The sequence below is a fragment of the Mercenaria mercenaria genome, chromosome 6 (genome assembly GCF_021730395.1).
Source record: "Mercenaria mercenaria strain notata chromosome 6, MADL_Memer_1, whole genome shotgun sequence".
In the NCBI taxonomy this organism is placed as follows: Eukaryota; Metazoa; Mollusca; class Bivalvia; order Venerida; family Veneridae; genus Mercenaria; species Mercenaria mercenaria.
The window spans coordinates 4,087,485-4,106,216 of record NC_069366.1 but is presented as its reverse complement, the minus strand read 5'-3'; the positions used below and the strand labels follow the sequence as shown (position 1 = coordinate 4,106,216).

At 34.9% G+C, this 18,732-nt stretch overlaps 1 protein-coding gene across 1 annotated transcript; it reads right to left on the bottom strand.

Annotated features, from left to right (window-relative positions):
- Positions 1-1,173: 1,173 nt before the first annotated feature.
- Positions 1,174-17,136, bottom strand: LOC123549759 (uncharacterized protein C18orf63-like). Its single transcript, XM_045338099.2, has 13 exons — positions 17,062-17,136; positions 15,545-15,718; positions 14,984-15,065; positions 14,389-14,445; positions 9,324-9,435; positions 8,675-8,716; positions 8,354-8,430; positions 7,966-8,075; positions 6,994-7,090; positions 6,240-6,322; positions 5,878-6,058; positions 1,916-2,929; positions 1,174-1,230 (listed from the first exon to the last, which is right to left on the bottom strand). Exons 2-13 carry the CDS (start codon positions 15,679-15,681, stop codon positions 1,174-1,176), a joined length of 2,049 nt encoding a protein of 682 aa, XP_045194034.2. The 5' UTR covers positions 15,682-15,718; positions 17,062-17,136.
- Positions 17,137-18,732: the final 1,596 nt, after the last annotated feature.

Here is an 18,732-nt window from a genome sequence, read left to right as displayed (position 1 = left end):
GACCTAGATATCATCAAGATAAAAATTCTGACCAATTTTCATGAAGATTCATTGAAAAATATGGCCTCTAGAGAGGTAAATGTTTTTTTATTATTTGACCTACTGACCTAGTTACTGAAGGCATGTGACCCAGTTTCGAACTTGACCTAGATATCATCAAGATGAACATTCAGACCAACTTTCATACAGATCCCATGAAAAATATGGCCTCTAGAGAGGTCACAAGGTTTTTCTATTATTTGACCTACTGACCTAGTTATTGATGGCATGTGACCCAGTTTTAAACTTGACCTAGATACCATCAAGGGGAACATTCTGACCAATTTTCATGAAGATCCATTCGCAAGTATGGCTTCTAGAGAGGTCACAAGGTTTTTCTATTTTTAGACCTACTGTCCTTGTTTTTGACCGCAGTTGACCAAGTTTCGAAATTAACCTAGATATCATCAAGATGAACATTCAGACCAACTTTCATACAGATCCCATGAAAAATATGGCCTCTAGAGAGGTCAAAAGGTTTTTTTTATTATTTGACCTACTGACCTAGTTTTTGAAGGCTAATGACCCAGTTCTGAACTTGACCTAGAAATCATCACGGTGAACATTCTGACCAACTTTCATGAAGATCCATTGGAAAGTATGGCTTCTAGAAAGGTCACAAGGTTTTTCTATTTTTAGACCTACTGACCTAGTTTTGGACCGCACGTGACCCAGTTTCGAACCTGAGCTAGATATCATCAAGATGAACATTCAGACCAACTTTCATAAAGATCCCATGAAAAATATGACCTCTAGAGTGGTCACAAGCAAAAGTTTACGGACGCACGGATGGACAGACTGACGGACGCACGACAGATGCTGCGCGATCACAAAAGCTCACCTTATCACAAAGTGACATGTGAGCTAAAAACAACAAGTACTTTTTATAATATTTACTAGACTCTAGAAAACTCACATTTTATGCAATAATTAGTCAACAATGTTCCATCACAAAACATGTAATTGATCAAATCTCAATTTACAGAATGATCATAAATTATAGTATACTCAGTGTTTTTTAGGACAGTTTACAAAAGGAACATACACAGGGTACTGGAATGCTGATACCAACTTGACCAAATAATAGGCAGCCAATATCACTGGTCAATGATTCCACAGGATGGCTATATGCAATCAGGCTTCAGCTTTCTTCAGCTTCTTAGCTTTCTTTATTTCACTTTGGGTCTCTTTCTGTTGGAAAAATAGAGAAAATCAGATGTTAAATGCTATGGGAACTTGTTACCTAGAGTTTTTACTGATATTTCTTCCAGTGACAAACAGCTGTCCAGGTGTTTTGGCTGCAACTTTTACAGGTAACAGAATGAATGAAATTTATATACTCAAAAAGCAGCTTACATACCTGTTAACCAAATGTTTTCTCAAATGAAATTTACCTGGTATTAATTACCATTTTGGGAAATAACCTCTTACTTGGACATCGGTATGTATCTTTAACCTTTACCCTGTTAAATTTCTAAAATAAACAGGTCCATCTTTCAATTTGGACAGTATCATCAATTGTTAAAAGGGTGCTTACCAAAAAAGGTACTAACTGAATGGCGAACAGTGCAGACCATGATCAGACTGCATGCATGTGCAGGCTGATCTTGGTCTGCACTGGTTGCAAAGGCAGAATCACTTGCCACCAACAGGCTAAAGGTTAATAGAAAATGAGTATAGGCGACATGGACAATCCTGAAAAGAAGTCTGATGTCTGAACAAAGTTAGGGTCTCCAAAGACTATGAAATATTTACATGCCCCATGAGATACCCACTCTGAGTTTTTTTAATTTCAAAGAAAATGTGTAATTAAAGAAATACATCTAAGCTATTTCTTCTATCAAATATTTGTACTCAAAAATATATTAGTTATTACCTTTACTGCTTTTGGTCTTTTTGTTGCTTTTTTATCCTTTTGTTCTTTCCCAACCTTCCCTATCTTGGCATTTCCTTTCTTTGGAGGTACAGATGGTATACTCGGTGTTCCTGATTTCTGAAAACTTGGCATGGTTTTATTAGCATTTGCTTTGTTGAAAGTTGGAATCTGCTTGTGGCTAGATGGTGTTACAGTAGATCTCTGAAAACTTGCTACATGTCTTTGAACTTGTATAGATGTTTGCTGACCAATGCCTAGGTTAGAAATTTGACTGGGCACATGTGAAATGAATGGCTTGTTGACTGTAGATTTAGCTTTTACTTGAGAACCAGTCACAATGGAGGAAACCTTCTTCTGTGGATAAAATACTGGGACAATTTTCTGTGCAGATGATAGTTTGGCCAAGTCCAAAACTGGACACAAATTTTTAGGTTTGAACTGCGGAAAAAGTCTGTGTGAAACAGTCTCCTGATCATTCATCAGACTAGAGTGAGATGGAGTGCATTTATTCGCAGTTGTAACACTACTTCTTCCCACACTGGAATTATCAGTTCCTGTGTTAGGAGCTTTATTTCTGCCACTACCGTGCACATTCACTAACTCTGGTGTGGTTTCAGTCAACTCAACATGTTTAACTTGCTGACTACTGACAAAAGTCAATGGTTGTTTGTTTGTAATGGGTCTGATACTTCCAGAAGTGGTATTCTGATTACTTCTTGCTATACTGTTATCTTTGTGATTAAATGGCTCAAGACATTTTCTCTGTTCATGCCCATTTAACTGAATACTGTTATTTGTTCCATCATTTAACATTCCTATGAAATCCTGAGATTTTGACTTCACTTGCGGTATTGTGCCACTAGTCCCGGTACTTTGAATATAGCTTGTTTGGAGAGGAGTAGGTGCTACGCAAGTTGATGTAAGCATTTTCTCCATCTCTGCTTTTGATCGATACACAGCTGGTCTTGAAGAATTCATTTTATTTGTTAAGTTTGGTTGTTTCTGGACTGTTTCCTAAAATGAATATTTATTTTGTGTATTAAGGTAGTGGACCCTTAATGACTATCGATGTTTTCTGTTAGATTAAATTTTCTCTTAACCTTTAAGCCTGCTGGCAGCATGTGATTCTGCCTTTGTGACCAGTGCAGATCAAGATCAACCTGCATGTCTAGTCACTAGTCAGTAAGTAAATTTTCAGTAATTGAACAGAAATCGCAGACTGTCATTGCGGGTCCCCTACCTTAAACAGCATAAACAGACTTCTCTTTGTGCCAATAGTTATCACTCCATGTGCATGATCTCTTTGATCTCACTGCAGTACAGAATATTTTGTGAAATCTGAAGTGTTCACTGCTACTTGGGTAGGTACCTGTTTTTTGTTTGTTTCCTTTTTATTTCTCAAAAAAATGTCATTACTTTTAATTTACCCTAGCATAATTACACTTTAATTAGCTGAACTTGGCAAAACTTAATCATTTATTAGTCAGTATGAAATATTTGTGACAGAACCAGTAATAATCAAACTTTATCATCCCCCGCCGATGAAATCGGGAGAAGGGTACTGAAATGGCGTTTTCAGTGTGTGTGTGCATCTGCACCAATTTCTCAGTAACTAGCTGGTAGAATTTCATGAAACTTGAAATATACATGAACCAACATACTGCAATGATGCCCATCAAGGTTTTTTTGGATTGGTCAATTTCCCTTAGAGTTACTGCCCTTGATTTAATGAAAAATGCCAAAAAATGTCCGTCCGCAGCCATTTCTCAGTAACTAGCAGGTATAATTTCATGAAACTTGTAATAGACATGAACCAACATACTGCGATGATGCCCATCAAGTTTTTTTTTTTGATTTTTTTTGGATTGGTCAATTTCCTTTGGAGTTATTGCCCTTGATTTAACGAAAAATGCCCAAAAATGTCTGTCTGCAGCTATTTCTCAGTAACTAGCAAGTAGAATTTCATAAAACTTGAAATAAACATGAACCAACATACTGCGATGATGCCGGTCAAGTTTTTTTTTTGGATTGGTCAATTTCCCTTAGAGTTATTGCCCTTGATTTAATGACAAATCCACATCTGCAGCCATTTCTCAGAAACAAGCTGGTAGAATTTCATGAAACTTGAAATATATATAAACCAACATACTTCGATGATGCCCATCATTTTTCTTTTAATTGGTCAATTTTCCTTCGAGTTATTGCCACCTTGCCTTGGTTCCCCCCCCCCCCCCACCCACCCCTAAAAAAAAAATCATTCCTTTTTAATTTTTTTTTTTTTTCAAACCTTCCATGAATATTTATCAACATTCAAAGTTGTACCATTCCCTCACCTCGCTCCTCCACCCAGTCATGCCCACCACCTTGATCATGCACGCCCCCCCGCCTCACCCCATTTTTTTCTTCATTTTTTCTTTTCCATCAATATTTATAATCAACATGTGAAGTTTTGTACCCTTACTCAGTCACCCCCACTGCATTCATTTTCTGTTAAATTGCCGTTCCTCACCACAAACCCTTTCGGCAGGGGATACCAATTCATTGAATTTGCTTGTTGAAAAAGAAATATTTTGCAAAATGGGATGGCCTACTATAACAGTCAGTTTGTACTATTTTTTAATGATCACATCATTTACATCAGCAAAGTTATTCTTCAACAACTGTACTACCTGCTGGTGCAAACGCTTGTCCTTAAGTGCGTGACATAAGGCAATACACACAAAATTTTTTTCCTTGACCTTCCTACCCACCTACTGATGATAAATAAATGTATATAGTTTCAAAGCTACAGCTCTTACAGTATTAAAGGAAAGTGGACCTAAACAAAATTTTTACCAAGAAATACCATGTTTCTAAGTTTAAACAAGAGCACTGCCTATGCGTGCTATCGCTCGTCTGCAAGTGCTGGTCAGTATGTAAGAAAAGAATTATAGTTCAGAATTTCTAAGTATAAAAACGGCCGTAATTTTGACAAAATGCAGGTTAGAGTTATGGTTCTTGGCCTACTTAGTCACCTAATGATGATAAGATGATAAACAAGTATGCAAAGTTTCAAAGCTGTAACTCTTTTAGTTTTGAGAAAAGGTGGACCTAAACATAAATTTTAACCTAGAAACTCAAATTTTCTAAGTACAAAAAGGGCCATAATTCTGACAAAATGCATATCAGAGTGTATAGTTCTTGGCCTACATAGTCACCTAATGATGATAAACATTAGTGTGCAAAGTTTCAAGGTTGAAGCTCTTATAGTTTTTGAGAAAAGGTGGACCAAAACAAACATTTTAACCTGGAGAAACTCAAATTTTCTAAGTATATTTTCACAAAATGCATATCAGAGTTGTGGTCTTGGCCTACTAAGTCACCTAATGATGACAAACAAGTGTGCAAAGTTTCAAAGCTGTAGCTCTGATGGTTTCTGTGAAAAGGTGGACCTAAACAAAAATTTTAACCAATGCCAATGATGACGATCAAGTGACGACAATACCTTGTAGTTTTTTTTCAAAAATCAGATAAGCTAAAAAGGCCATTATTCTGAAAATGAGTTAATGTTCTTGTCCTACTTTAACTAATCTAAAGATAATAAACAGCTGTACACAATGTCAAAGCTATAGCTCTTTTAGTATGCATGAAAATTTGTCCTAAACAATTCTGGCAAAAGTGCAAGCGAGAGTTCTGGTTTTTTGTCTGCTTACTCATCTAATAATCAGGGATAAACAAGTGTATAAAGTTTCAAAGCTATATCTCCTGTTGTTTTTAAGAACAAGCAGACTTAAACAAAAATCTTAATCTGTTGACGAGTGATGAAAATGCCACGTAGATTGCTCTTAAAATCAGACAAACAGAAAAAAACAAAATGAACAGAGGAAATTTTATCTATTTTCGAAAGTATATTTCTATTTCTTCAAAAGCCTTACTTAGAAATTTTATAACTCATTTCTGAGGTAATCAACTTGAAAATTTACCTGGCCACTGGCAAGTAAATCTGTGCTAGGAAATTTAGCTTTAGACTGCAGCTTGATAGGACATCCACATACAGTTGGAAATTTACTCTGTATCTCCAGCATAAATGATCTCAGTATGGGCTTTGGATCCACTCTGGCCATTTTCTGTAAATCTCTTCCTCTTAAACAAACTTCAGGATACCTGCATGATGTTAAGGATGTAAATAACCTCAGAAATGCTGGACTATTTATGTGTTGGATTCTAAAACATATACCTTGAACTGTATTTTTTGTTTAATAATTTCTAATATTTTTGTGGGGATGAAGCTTCAATGTAAGTAAAGTCTTCATTTGAACATTATCTATGTTTCAAGAAAGGATATGTGAATAATTTCCCACCAAGAGGTCCAAATCTTATCTGGTAGAAATTCATGTCCTCTTCACTCTCTGGCAGTCTGTACCCATACTGAAATACATAACATGGAACAATTGGAAGTACAACTAAGCTGTCTATACTAGTACCTAATTTTTACTGATTAGCATTAGAATATGTTATAAATGTATACTCTGTTTGCATGCAAGTTGAACTTGAAGTCTTCAAAGCTGATCAATATCAAATCTATGTAAGTCTACACTGGTCACAAGTAGTTCAAATATAAAGAACCATAATCTCTCCTCCTGTCCAAATGAATGTCAGTATGTATGTGTTGAAGTCTATCAAAACCAGCACATTTCTATAGCATGCTAATTAAATCAAAATGGCAGTGTAAGAACTTTTTCTCAAAAGGAGAAAATGAAAGAAGGGAAAGGGGTAAATTCAGAGCAATAAAGTGTAGTTTTTTTTATATAAAAGCTCACACCCAATATAAAACCTCACACCCCTTATAGTTAAAATGATATGGTTCTTCATGGGAATGTAATCTAAAAATTTGAATGAAGTTCTAAAAGTCAGGCGTCTCTGTATAATTTCCGGGGAGAGGCAATTAATTCCTTATATTGACAGTAATGATTTGTATGATTTAAGATGTTGAAGACTATTAAAATATTTTTTTCTTTCAAACTATATTTGAAAAACAGCAGGGCAAGAGAAGAAAAACTGAAATTTTTGTCTTTATATATGATGTACTTTAATCTTACTGTATTTTTCCAGTGTCTTTTGAGATCCCTGTATGTCTTGAATGGACTGTCCTCTGGTATCTCATGACTGATGCTGAATATACGGCCCCGCTTCATGCTGTATATACATATAGGTAAAATCAATCTCTTTAATGTGCCATACTTTTTAATCATTGATAACATATCTGTTATCAGTACTAGCTAACTTTCATCAGTTATAGCAATTTCTGGTTCAGCATTTCGTTTGAATATTTTCTTTACCTCCTGACAGATTTTTTACAGTTTAATAATAAAAAAAAGGCCTATGTTTGAAAATATTGCCACCTAAACTTTTATTAATTTTCATACATGATAATGTTACACATAAATTTTGGAAGACATTTCAAGTAATCTTTATTCAACCTTCTAATGTTTTTGAAATTTAGCCACTCCTGCAAATTCTAGATTTAATCTTAAATTAAAAATACATGTACATATAATGTGATGTATTAACATAGAATGGATATTATTTGATTTCAGTAGATTGATAGGTAAATTTATCTCCTTCTGACAATTTGAGGAAAGCTATTGTTACGCAAACAACTTAAAAGACTTCATTGTGGACACTTGCAGTGGAGTTTTTTGAAGTACATTCAAATCCTGTGTAGTAAATGATGAAAAATGTGCAGCTTATGACGCTGTCTCATTACCTTTTTTTATTCTTTATTCAAATCAAAACTCTTTAGTGACCCATATGAATTAAATTCTTTTGTTGTCACTTTTTTTGTGATAATAAAAGTATTTCTTGGATGAAACAATATTTCTTTGGTATTTTATTGCAAAAGATGAAATTGTACAAATGTAGAATATGTACTGACCCTTTAGAATGCATATTTTGAAGCTAGGAATAAATTTTATTGATAACTATGAATAAATCTGTGGCTGCTTTAAATTCACAAAGTGTTTTCTTCCAGTACATCAGCAAAAATGTATCAACGGAGTATAATAGTTTACCTAGGAAGAATAAAACACCAATCAGAGGCTATGCTGTCATGATCTAGCTGGGCTGTAGGACTGGTAAGAAACATTTCAAGATGTTTCCCCATAATATCTAAATCTGTAACCTGGACAAACAAACATGAATAAGGTGAAGGTATACTAATAAACAATCATACATAGATTAAGAACAGTATAGTAATTCCAGAAAATCGTTGTCTTAAGAAATATGATACAAGATATTGTCTGATAATGTTAATTTTAAATCCAACGTTTTTGTCTTGTGCAAAATGAAAGTGTCATTCATGGTGCTGAAGTAAAAAGATCAGAAAGGATAAATTTACAGAAATCAGTGCTGAAACTTATAATATGTGGACAAGCAAATAACTGTAACTGTGTAGCTAACCTGTAAAGGTACTAATTTTAATACAGCAGCTTCCAGCGTGAAGAAAAGTTCATTATGGCTCACCCTGACATTCATTTCTGCATGAAAAATAAACATACTCTATGCATGAATATATGGACATGTGCATTTCAAAGCATGGTAAATTAAAAATGTTCAATATTCAGGAGCAAAATGCTATAATTGTTAAACTGGACTACTACAAGTATAAGCAGTATAAGTTTCTCATGAGGTTATGTTATATAAAGATGATGTAACTTATAAATTTATGTATGTTCAGTCCTTTACAAACATTTCGAACAAACAAGTGATTTAGATACATACTGACAGCATTAGCACATCCTTTGTGAGTCAGGAAATCTCTCCCTGCAAATCACAAAATATATATTTATTTTAAAATATCATCACATCATAACCTAAGACTAATTGTTATGTTGTATCACATATTTTTTCTTTCCCTGTCTCCAAATTTTGTATTCTTTGTGAATTACTGAAACTGGGTCAATTTTTAAGACAAGATCTTTTCTTTCATATCCTTAAATATCTCTGATAGCATTTATTAATTTTCCCATACATTTAAATAACAACATGTAGAGCTGGGCATCATTTTGCACTCAATTTTATTTTGCTTCATAGTTAACAACTGTAAAATCATTAAAATTCATGGGGGTGGGGGGAGAATAATTTTTGTGGGTTTTGTGGTTGACTTAATTCATAAAATTATCCAAGAAAGAAGTAGAATTCCAATGCATTTTATGTTTAAAATTCGAAATCCATAAATAGAGCAACTGTAAGTTGATTTCTAACATCACTGACCATGTTTAAAGCATAAAAAGTGCAGTTTTGCAACTTTTTGTTAAAAAGTTGAAAAAAAATTACTCAAAGGCCATAAAAACATTTAGGGTCAGGCCAAAAATTTAGGGTACTGTAGGTTGGGATACCGGAAACAAACAAATTTATCTTTTGGCCGTACCTTGAACAAGCCATGGACCTGCTTTATTCCAGTTTGGTGAAAGTCTTGCAAGAAGGGTGTACCTGAGACAAGACTCATACAGTTCTGTTGTAACTGGGTATGGCCTTGTTGTCTGTAAATATATGATCACATTAAGGTAGTTCTGCACGTTTGATAAACCGGAAGTGATGGTGTAACGTCATTTATCTGGAAAACGTAGAATAAAACGTAGGAAATGAAAATCATTTTATGAATTAATGGCAACCTGTGAATAAATTTATTACAACGGCACTGTTACTATCTTCCTAAACTTAAAATATGATACTAAAACATCTGACATTTTAAATAACTCAAAATAGTACAACAAATACAAGAACAAGGAAGGGGAGAACAACATGTCGAACACCGGGGTGGTTGATATACTATTTATTAATTGATCAACCGGTTTCGGTCTACTAAGACCTTCATCAGGATAAAATACATTAGATAATTATTGACTAAAGTACATAAAATGCTGTGTCAGTTTGTGACGTTTGTTACTATTTATAGCTTGAATGTTACTATTTATAACTAAAAGTCTGGCAAGCTGCCAAATTTGGACTTGTGACAATTACAAACATTATTACAGTCAAAAGTTCCATAAACTCTTCCAACACTGATTACAAGTTCGTTATATTCATTGAATAGTCCATACTCATCTTGACAAATGGTTGTGTCGCTTGGAACGTTCCTGGTTGGTGTAGATGGTGGTGAAATCGGATCTGGGATGGTAAATAAACAATCATTGATGTTCAGTGAGTGTTTAGTTTTTGGTGTTTTCCTGGTAGTGTTCTTTACCTTAGGTTTAGAAATCCAATTCTTGATTCCTGGTACTGTTCTAAATTTCGATGTTATGTCCATATTCCACGTTAAAGAATAGCTCGTTTTGGTATTGTCACCTGTAGGTTGTTTAGTTGTGATGGTGTTGTAGTCTTCCTGGTAGTGGTAGGTCCTAGTGGCATGTCGTTTTAGAGATTGTTTAGTTGTGAAGGTTTTATTGCACCATGAACATTGAAATTTTTGTTGTTGTGTCCTTGTGTTTCTTTTTATGTCTATATAAGCTCGAGGAAGTTGTGAACTGGTTTCCACAGATGTCGCATAGTTGGTTGAAACGTCTTCCAACTCTCTTGTTTGTTTTTTTGCGTTCTGCATTATTTGATAATGCTTGAAATTCCTCGGCAGTAGCTAGTCTTGCTATGAATTCTATTTCAGAATTTACTGGATGATATCGAGTCGAACAGGGGTTTTTGTCTTCAATTTTGATATCCATACTCCTTCTGTACGTAGGCGAATGATAGTGTCTCTCGTTGTTGTTTGCATTAAGGTGACGTAAATATCACTGATGTTGTGGTCTGCACGTATGAAATGGCGCGAAATGGGCTTAACGTTTTTGGAGCATATATCTGCCATATGTAAAATCTATCTCTGAAAGAATTCCCGGTTTGTCCAACATACTGGATCTTACATTTTTTGCACGTTATAAGATATATGATACTAACGCTTTTACAGGTTAATTTACCTATGACTTTGAATTTTTTACTGGTTGCCGAACTAATAAACTCGGAATCACTTGTCATAAAAGGACATGATATACAGTGTTGTAGGCAAGGATAGCTTCCTTTGATATTAATAGATCGGATCGGACTAGCATATTTTTTATGTTGATAGTACGTTTAAGTACCGCTAATAGCTTGGTATTCTTGATAAATTTAGTATGTTCATTATCAGGTAAAATAGTCTCGAAACTGCGGAGGATATTGCTAATAGGCGGGTTCTGGGGGTTATATGTAAAAAATGAACGGTACTGTTTTTTTTAGTATTTCCTGTGTGTTTCTGTTTCATGAGAAGTCCTAGTCTGTCCAATTTTGATGCATTCTCAATAGCTTTCCTAATGAGGCCTTTAGGATAGCCTCTAGCAAATAGATCATTTTGTAGACGTGTTGTACATTCTTTATAGAATTTATCAGTGCTGCAAATAAGACGGATTCGCACCGCTTGTCTATACGGTATACTGTTTTTATGGTGGTCAGGGTGATAAGAAGTGTAAATTGTAAGTATAAATGCACGTCGGTTGGTTTTGTATAAACCGTTGTGTTGATATCTCCTGTAGATTCCTTGTAAATAGTAACATCTAGAAAATTAGCTTTTTCTTCGTTGATGTCAATCGTGAATTTTATAGAGTCATGAAAAACTGTTCAAGGCTGCATTGAAGGAATCTAATTCCTCTTGTGAGTGTGGCCAGACCATAAAAATGTCATCAATATAACGCCACCATACGAGTGGTTTAACTTTTTGTGTTGCAATAAATTTAGTCTCTAAGAAGGCCATAAAAAATGTAACTCAAAATAGTGTCTAAAATTAGTGTGAAATGTGCGGTTCACTTTCATCATGGTCAAATATCTCAAAAATTTGCACATGGACCTATATATTTTATTTCACAATATTACAGGCCATAATATTATGTGAAAAGTTTCATTAAAATCTACATTGTAGAAAAATTTCTATTTGTGAAAATGTTATGACAGATATAAATTTTCCTTAGACTCCCATTATGAAAAATCGCGTGAGGTCCAAATTTTTCAAATCAGTCTAGGAAAAAATCAAGCACACGACCCTATCTTTTTTTATTTGCTTAATTTTCTATGTATATTCTGAAGTTTTGAAAAATCAGAGTTTAATCATATTCTACATTGTAGAAAAAAATTTGACCCAAACGTGCAGAACTACCTTAAATGCTTAGTGTTAAGCTAGATCTCCATTTCAATTTATATTAAAAGAAAACTGGTTGACAGATCTGGTTTCCTGAAAACAAATTCATTGTTCCAAAGATTGTAAGAAGATGAAAGATTTAAAAAAGATTTTAACAAAAACAAAACTTAAAAAAACAGAGAATTGTCTAGTTTCCCTTAGATAATGATTTCAAGTTTCACTACAAAAAAACAACAAAAACAAAACAAGAGGGCCAAGATGGCCCTAGGTCACTCACCTGAGTAACACACCATTACAGTGTAAACATGTTTTACCAAGTGATTTCATGGAGACAAATATTCTGACCAATTTTCATTAAGGTTGGGCCAAAAAAACGTGGCCTCTCGAGTGTAAACAAGCATTTTCTTTGATTTGACCTAGTGACCTACTTTTTTATCCCACATGACCCAGATTCAAACTTGTCCAAAATTTTATGAAAACAAACATTCTGACAAAGTTTCAGGAAGATTGAAGCAAAAAAGTGGCCTCTACAGTGTATACAAGCTTTTCCTTTGATTTGACCTAGTGACCTAATTTTTGACCCCACATGATCCAGATTTAAAATCATCCAAGACTTCATGATAACAAACATTCTGACCAGGTTTTATGCAGATAGAGTAAAAAATGTGTCCCCTAGGGTGTAAACAAGCTTATTCTTTGATCTGACCTGGTGACCTAGTTTTTGACCCCACATGACCCAGATAAAGATTCATCTGATATTTCATGCAGACAAACATTCTGACCAAGTTTCATGCACATCAAATGAACAAGAGTGTTAACAAGCATTTCCTTTGATTTGACCAGGTGACCTAGTTTTTGACCCCATATGATCCAGTTTCAAACTTGTCCTAGGAATCATCAAGATAAACATTCTGACTAAGTTTCATGAAGATAGAGTCATAAATGTGGTCTCTAGGTTGTTAACAAGCTTTTCCTTTGATTTGACCTGATGACCTAGTTTTTGACCTGACATGACCCAGTTTCGATCCAGGCCTAGAGATCATCAAGATAATCATTCTGTGCAAGTTTGTATCAAATCAAAGCATAAATGAAACCTCTATATGGCTGAAAGGGCCAAAATAGAAAATTTTGCCCCTTTCAGGACCAGTAACTCTAGAACCCATGATGGAATCCGGCGATTTTTGAAAGGAACAGAGATCTTACTGTGACTTAAGTTGTGTGTAAGTGTGGTTAAAATCAAATATAAAATGTCACTTCTATCGTGTTTACAAGGTAAAAATTAACAAATTTTGGCTCTTTTAAGGGTCAATCAGAGGCCGTAACTCTGGAATCTATAATTGGATCTGTGTGTGTGTGTTCGGGTTTAACGTCTTTTTCAACAATTTTTCAGTCATATAAACGACGGTGTCTACTTGCAGCAGTGAGCATAATGCCCAACTTTATATATAGTGCTGCCTCACTGGAATATCACGCCGTAGACACATGGCATGATACCCCACCCAGTCACATTATACTGACACCGGGCTGACCAGTCCTAGCACTATCCTCTTGATGCTGAGCGCCAAGCGAGGAAGCTACTAGTACCATTTTTTACGTCTTTGGTATGACGCGGCGGGGGATCTGACAGATTCATCATGGAATCAATGATTTATTGTTCTTGAAGATATTTTGCAAGTTTGTATTAAATTAAACCATAATTTAAGTTTCTATATGGCTGCAAAAGCCAAAATAGCAAATTTTGGCCCTTTAAGGGGCCATAACTCTGAAACCCATGGTAGGATCTGGCCAGTTTTCGAAAGGAACCAAGATATTATGCCAATACAAGTTGTGTGCAAGTTTGATTAAAGTCGATTGCAAAATATGGTCATTATCGTGTTCACATGACAAAAATAGCAAATTCGGGCCATTACTGTGGAAGCCATTTTGGGATCTGGCCAGTTTTCGAAAGGAACCGAAATATTATGCCAATACAAGTTGTGTGCAAGTTTGATTAAAAATTTTGCAAAATGTGGTCTCTATCGTATTCACAAGAAACTGTGAACGGACAGACGATGGACCGGCAACGATGGACAAAATGCGATCACAAAAGCTCACCCTGTCACGTATCCTGTCACTACGTGACATGTGAGCTAAAAACTGACAGGCAACTGAACTTGACTGCAGTGTTACAACTATACTGTTTCAACACTTAATCGAATAAATGCAGTCTGATGCAATATAGCCAAAATACAAAAAAAAAATATTGTTATTCTATTGCTATGTCTAGTTTTAAATGGTTCTTGAATGCTTAAAAAGCATGAAGCAAATCCGCTTGTAATTTTATCCATAACTGAGTTACCTGTAATCCAATTCTAGACATGCGAGCTTGTAGTTTTCCAGCATTCATGAAAGATACCTGGATTAGTAGAAATAATATCATTAACTTTCAAGAAATATTCCTCATTGTTTGAAAAGCGGACAAACAATAACATGTCATGATATTTCATTCTGGGATTCTTCTAGGCTAAAAATGAGGACATGGTATATATGCCTCTACTAACTGAAAGAAAAAAACACTAGTTTATCGAAATTTGAAATTAACTAATCATATGAAAAAATCCCAGATTATTTTGAACTTATTTCAATTCCAGTGTGATTGTTAGCCAATCTGAAGTCACACAAATTTCACTGGAACTCTTGTTTAATTATGATCATTGTTAATGCGTAGATAATCTTGTACTAGTAGTAAATAAAAGAAAATTTAACACATATAAAAAATAATATGAAGGCCTGTGTAAAAACTGACCAAAAAATCCTTTCGATAACACCCACAGTAAAGCAGTTTTGGAAAAAGTTTGTTCCCCCCGACTCTCCATCCACTCTGAATCCTTTTAGAAAATAGCACAACCTCACAGGGAAGTAACTGAAACTTTTTTCAATAACTGTACAATTACCTTAGCCACAAGGTGAAAGCAGTGATCATTTATGTCAGCACTTGGCGTACCAATAACCTCTGGTTCAGTGAAAATAAATTCTCTAAAGCAAAAAAATGTTATTTTCTAATAATATTGTTACAGCAGTACACATGTCACAGGGTGAGAAAAATGTGCAACCAGACCGGGACTCGAACCCAGGGCCTCTGAATACCGTTCCGATGCTCTACCAACTGAGCTACCCGGCCACCTACACATTTTCTCCCCGTTTTAATAGCTCAGTCGGTAAAGCATCAGAATGGTATTCTGAAGCCCCGGGTTCGAGTTCCTGGGCTGGCTGCACATTTTTCTCACCCTGTGACACAACAATTCATAACATTTCAAAAAATAAATTTGAAATAGGTCTTTTTCACATTATCATTGGATCTAATATAAATATTTCAATTTATGTTATAAAAATGTGACAAGTTTTTGATAATGGAATTATCTTAGCAAGATTTTGATAAAATGCAAAATTTCTCAAGTGGAAAGTATAATAAATTACTATGAATCAACTACTGGTAAAAGAACATACTCAACTACCTGCATTTGATGACTTGTGGTTGAAATCTTGCAACAGACTGTGCTGAGGCTGAAAGACGAATGGTGAGAGCACACAGCTGGTCCAGAGGTGGTGGGGTTGCAAACAGTATGATAGGTTTGTTACTGCCCTCGTACATTGTCTTCAAGTTGCAAATTTATCTTACACCATTTCCACTGAAAAAAATCTGGAATATTTTTGAAAAGATACGTCCATGTTTTTCGTCACTAAATTGCAATTTTTGGCAAGCATTAACAAGAGAAACATGATGACCCTATATTGCTCACCTGTTAACTTGGCTTTGGAATCATCAAGATAAACATTTTGACCAAATTTCATGAAGATAGGGTCATAAAAGTGGCTTCTACAGTGTTTACAAGCTTTTGTTGTAGATATATGCTTTAACTATTCCCTTATCTTTTCTTAAAGCTGCTTTATTCTTGTCTCTTGTTTGTTGGGAAATAGCTCATGAGTTTATTTTTTTTGTTATGATAAAATTTATACTATATCCACTGTTAAATAAAGTTTCATGTATCTAATCCACACAGATTTAAACCAATGTTGCTCAATGCAGACCTGGAGCAGTTTTCTGCGCATGTCTGGAAGTGATTATCAATAGGTGCGCATGGCAAAAATACGCAAATTATTGCACGTCTGCACGCATTTAGTGTATATGATTAATATACTGACTAAAGGTTTCCCAGTTAAGATTACCATGGTTACAAAATATATAAACATTGAAGGTACTTATTGAATCCAGTAATACCGGAGAACAGGTGCTCCAGGTCCTTTTTGTGGGGAAGTGTCTCTTTTCCATACACTTAATGCATTCTAAGACATTCATTCAAAAATCATGAATTATCATCAATTCTTAAAATTTTAAAAGATCTTAATGAATATAAACTTCCTAAAACTGATCCTTAATTCAAGATAATTCCAGCAGCACTCCTTTAATTTTCAAGGTAGCTCTGTCTTCTAGGTAGCACCTAAGTAAGTAAGTTCATATTATCTGGCATAATAGGGAAGTTCTTTCTTTAATTGTTTCATTCACTGACTTTGTTTATAACCTGTGAATAAGGATGGGGACTTGGATTCAATAAACTGCTGAAACTAGACCCAATCTGCTTGTCTGTATAGGGGAACTAATAGGGGTTTTTGTTTCACATCCGATAACAGGTGTATCATATGATTTCAATCCAGTGTTATTTAACCTAGTTGGTAAGATTACAATTTGTTGCAGAGAAAAATCATTAATTACAGTATAGCAATAAATTCCAATAAATTTTGGGGTGAGAGCATCCTGCTGTTAGAGTTGGAGTGCCCTCGGTGTCCCATGACATTTTAGTCACAGTCCATTTAAACACGATCCGCTCAGCCTCATGTGCCCAACCCGGGAGGAAAAACATATTTCTTGAGATGTATAATAATCCATGTCCGGCCCCGCTAAACCCCTAAAAGTGACCGAGTATCTATCCTATCCTGCTCCTTGAAGTTCCGTGGTTATTTTATATCGACTTACAGAACAAAGTCCAGTTGAAATCTCCGTTTATTTTGGTGTCTCTTACGTCTGCACATGCAAATGGCGTAATATTTCTAAGGGACGTAACTCTGTCGTGCGTCGTCAACAATTTGACAGTTAATTAAGAGGTCAGAGACCACCAATTCAAAAAGTACAGGGAACTTACTGGGAATGAGGTAACCTTATCATGCTGGACACGATTGATTCTGCCTTTGCGACCAGTGTCTGCACTGTTCGCCATTCAGTCAGAATCTTTTTGGTATGCACCCCTTTTAACAGTTAATGGTGATGTCCAAATTGAAACGTGGACAAGTTCATTATAGAAATTTAGCAAGGCAAGGGTTAATATTGAAAAGCCCTGAACATACTTTACAATGTAATGTTGTGTTCAAATTATGAAGTCAATATCTTTCATAGTGATGTTATTCCACAAGCCGAGCCATACAGTATAGTTGACAGACGTCAACGGGTTATAAGTCCATCTGGGTGAATTCCATATCCTATCATGGCATGTAAAGAATTTTTACCTTTCTGGCAACGCTCTTTAAAAAAAACCTCAGATTTCATATCAGAGTTGAGAATGATACCGAGGTGAGTTGTTTTATGTGCTTGTGTTAAATTAGAGTGACCGTATCTATTTAGGAAGGACATTGCGCACGATATCTCGAGATTTATTTCAAATTTAAACCGTCAGGCCTAGTCTTGAATCAGTTTTAAATTATTTGCTATAGGTCAGAGACCACCAATTCAAAAAAGTACAGGGAACTTACTGGGAATGAGGTAAGTGTATACCTGGGAATAAGGTAACGTCTGTGCGTTCTGATTGATCAGTCATGTAAACAAACCCAGGAAGTGATTATTTTTTTCAAAATTGATATTTTTTCACTGCATTTACAGTATTTTATTATAAATTTTGACAAAATTTGTTACATTTTATGTGTATTTAAAAAAAGTTTTATCAAACGAATTTCTCCCGCCATGTCAATGATGTAAACAGGTGGTCATCTCATTCTCACTAAAATTACTTAAATAAAGTATCACTATTCATATGTTTTTCGTCCGATATTTTGGTAGAACTAAGATAGTTCTTGAAAAACTTGTAATTAGATATACATGTTTCGATGTATGGAAGGCCGTACACGCTATAATGTTACGATGTAAGTCTATGGGAAAACAATTGGTGGTCTCTAACCTATGATAGAGTTAAAACATGACTTTTGTCGGAAGTCATCACAGGTAATGTAAATGGCCATAAATCTGTTGTAAATGATGTAGAAAAGACGTTTTCGTGCAAAAATAAGCGTGAAATTTGATTTTTTTTTTTAAAATTTGGCCTCTTTTTTTAACAGGTGTGCCCGTTTTTATCTGAGCTGTTTGGACAAAAAGGATCATTTTTATCTCTGTAATGTTAGAGAATGATCAAAATTATTAGACTTTACTTCTATTTTTTACGGAATGAATCGTATTTCAGCTTCCAAGTCAAATCAAAAGCAGATAACTGAAATTTTCACGAAAAATTGCAATCTGACGACGACAGGGACTGAGTCTGGGCATATAAATCGACAGGGGGTGACCTCAGTAAACTGTCCATATCTTTCTTAAAACTGAACATTTCTTGAAATAACTTTGTAAGACATTTGGTATTGGGTCATGTTTCACAATATCACTGTA

Bases quoted from the DNA above. Each gene is read 5' to 3' on its own strand.
- LOC123549759 (XM_045338099.2), bottom strand. From the start codon at position 15,681: ATGTACGAGGGCAGTAACAAACCTATCATACTGTTTGCAACCCCACCA. The intron at 14,446-14,983 runs GTAATTGTACAG...CTACTAATCCAG, and splicing joins GCTTTCACCTTGTGGCTAAG to GTATCTTTCATGAATGCTGG. The intron at 8,717-9,323 runs GTACGGCCAAAA...TGTGATTTGCAG, and splicing joins AGGTCCATGGCTTGTTCAAG to GGAGAGATTTCCTGACTCAC.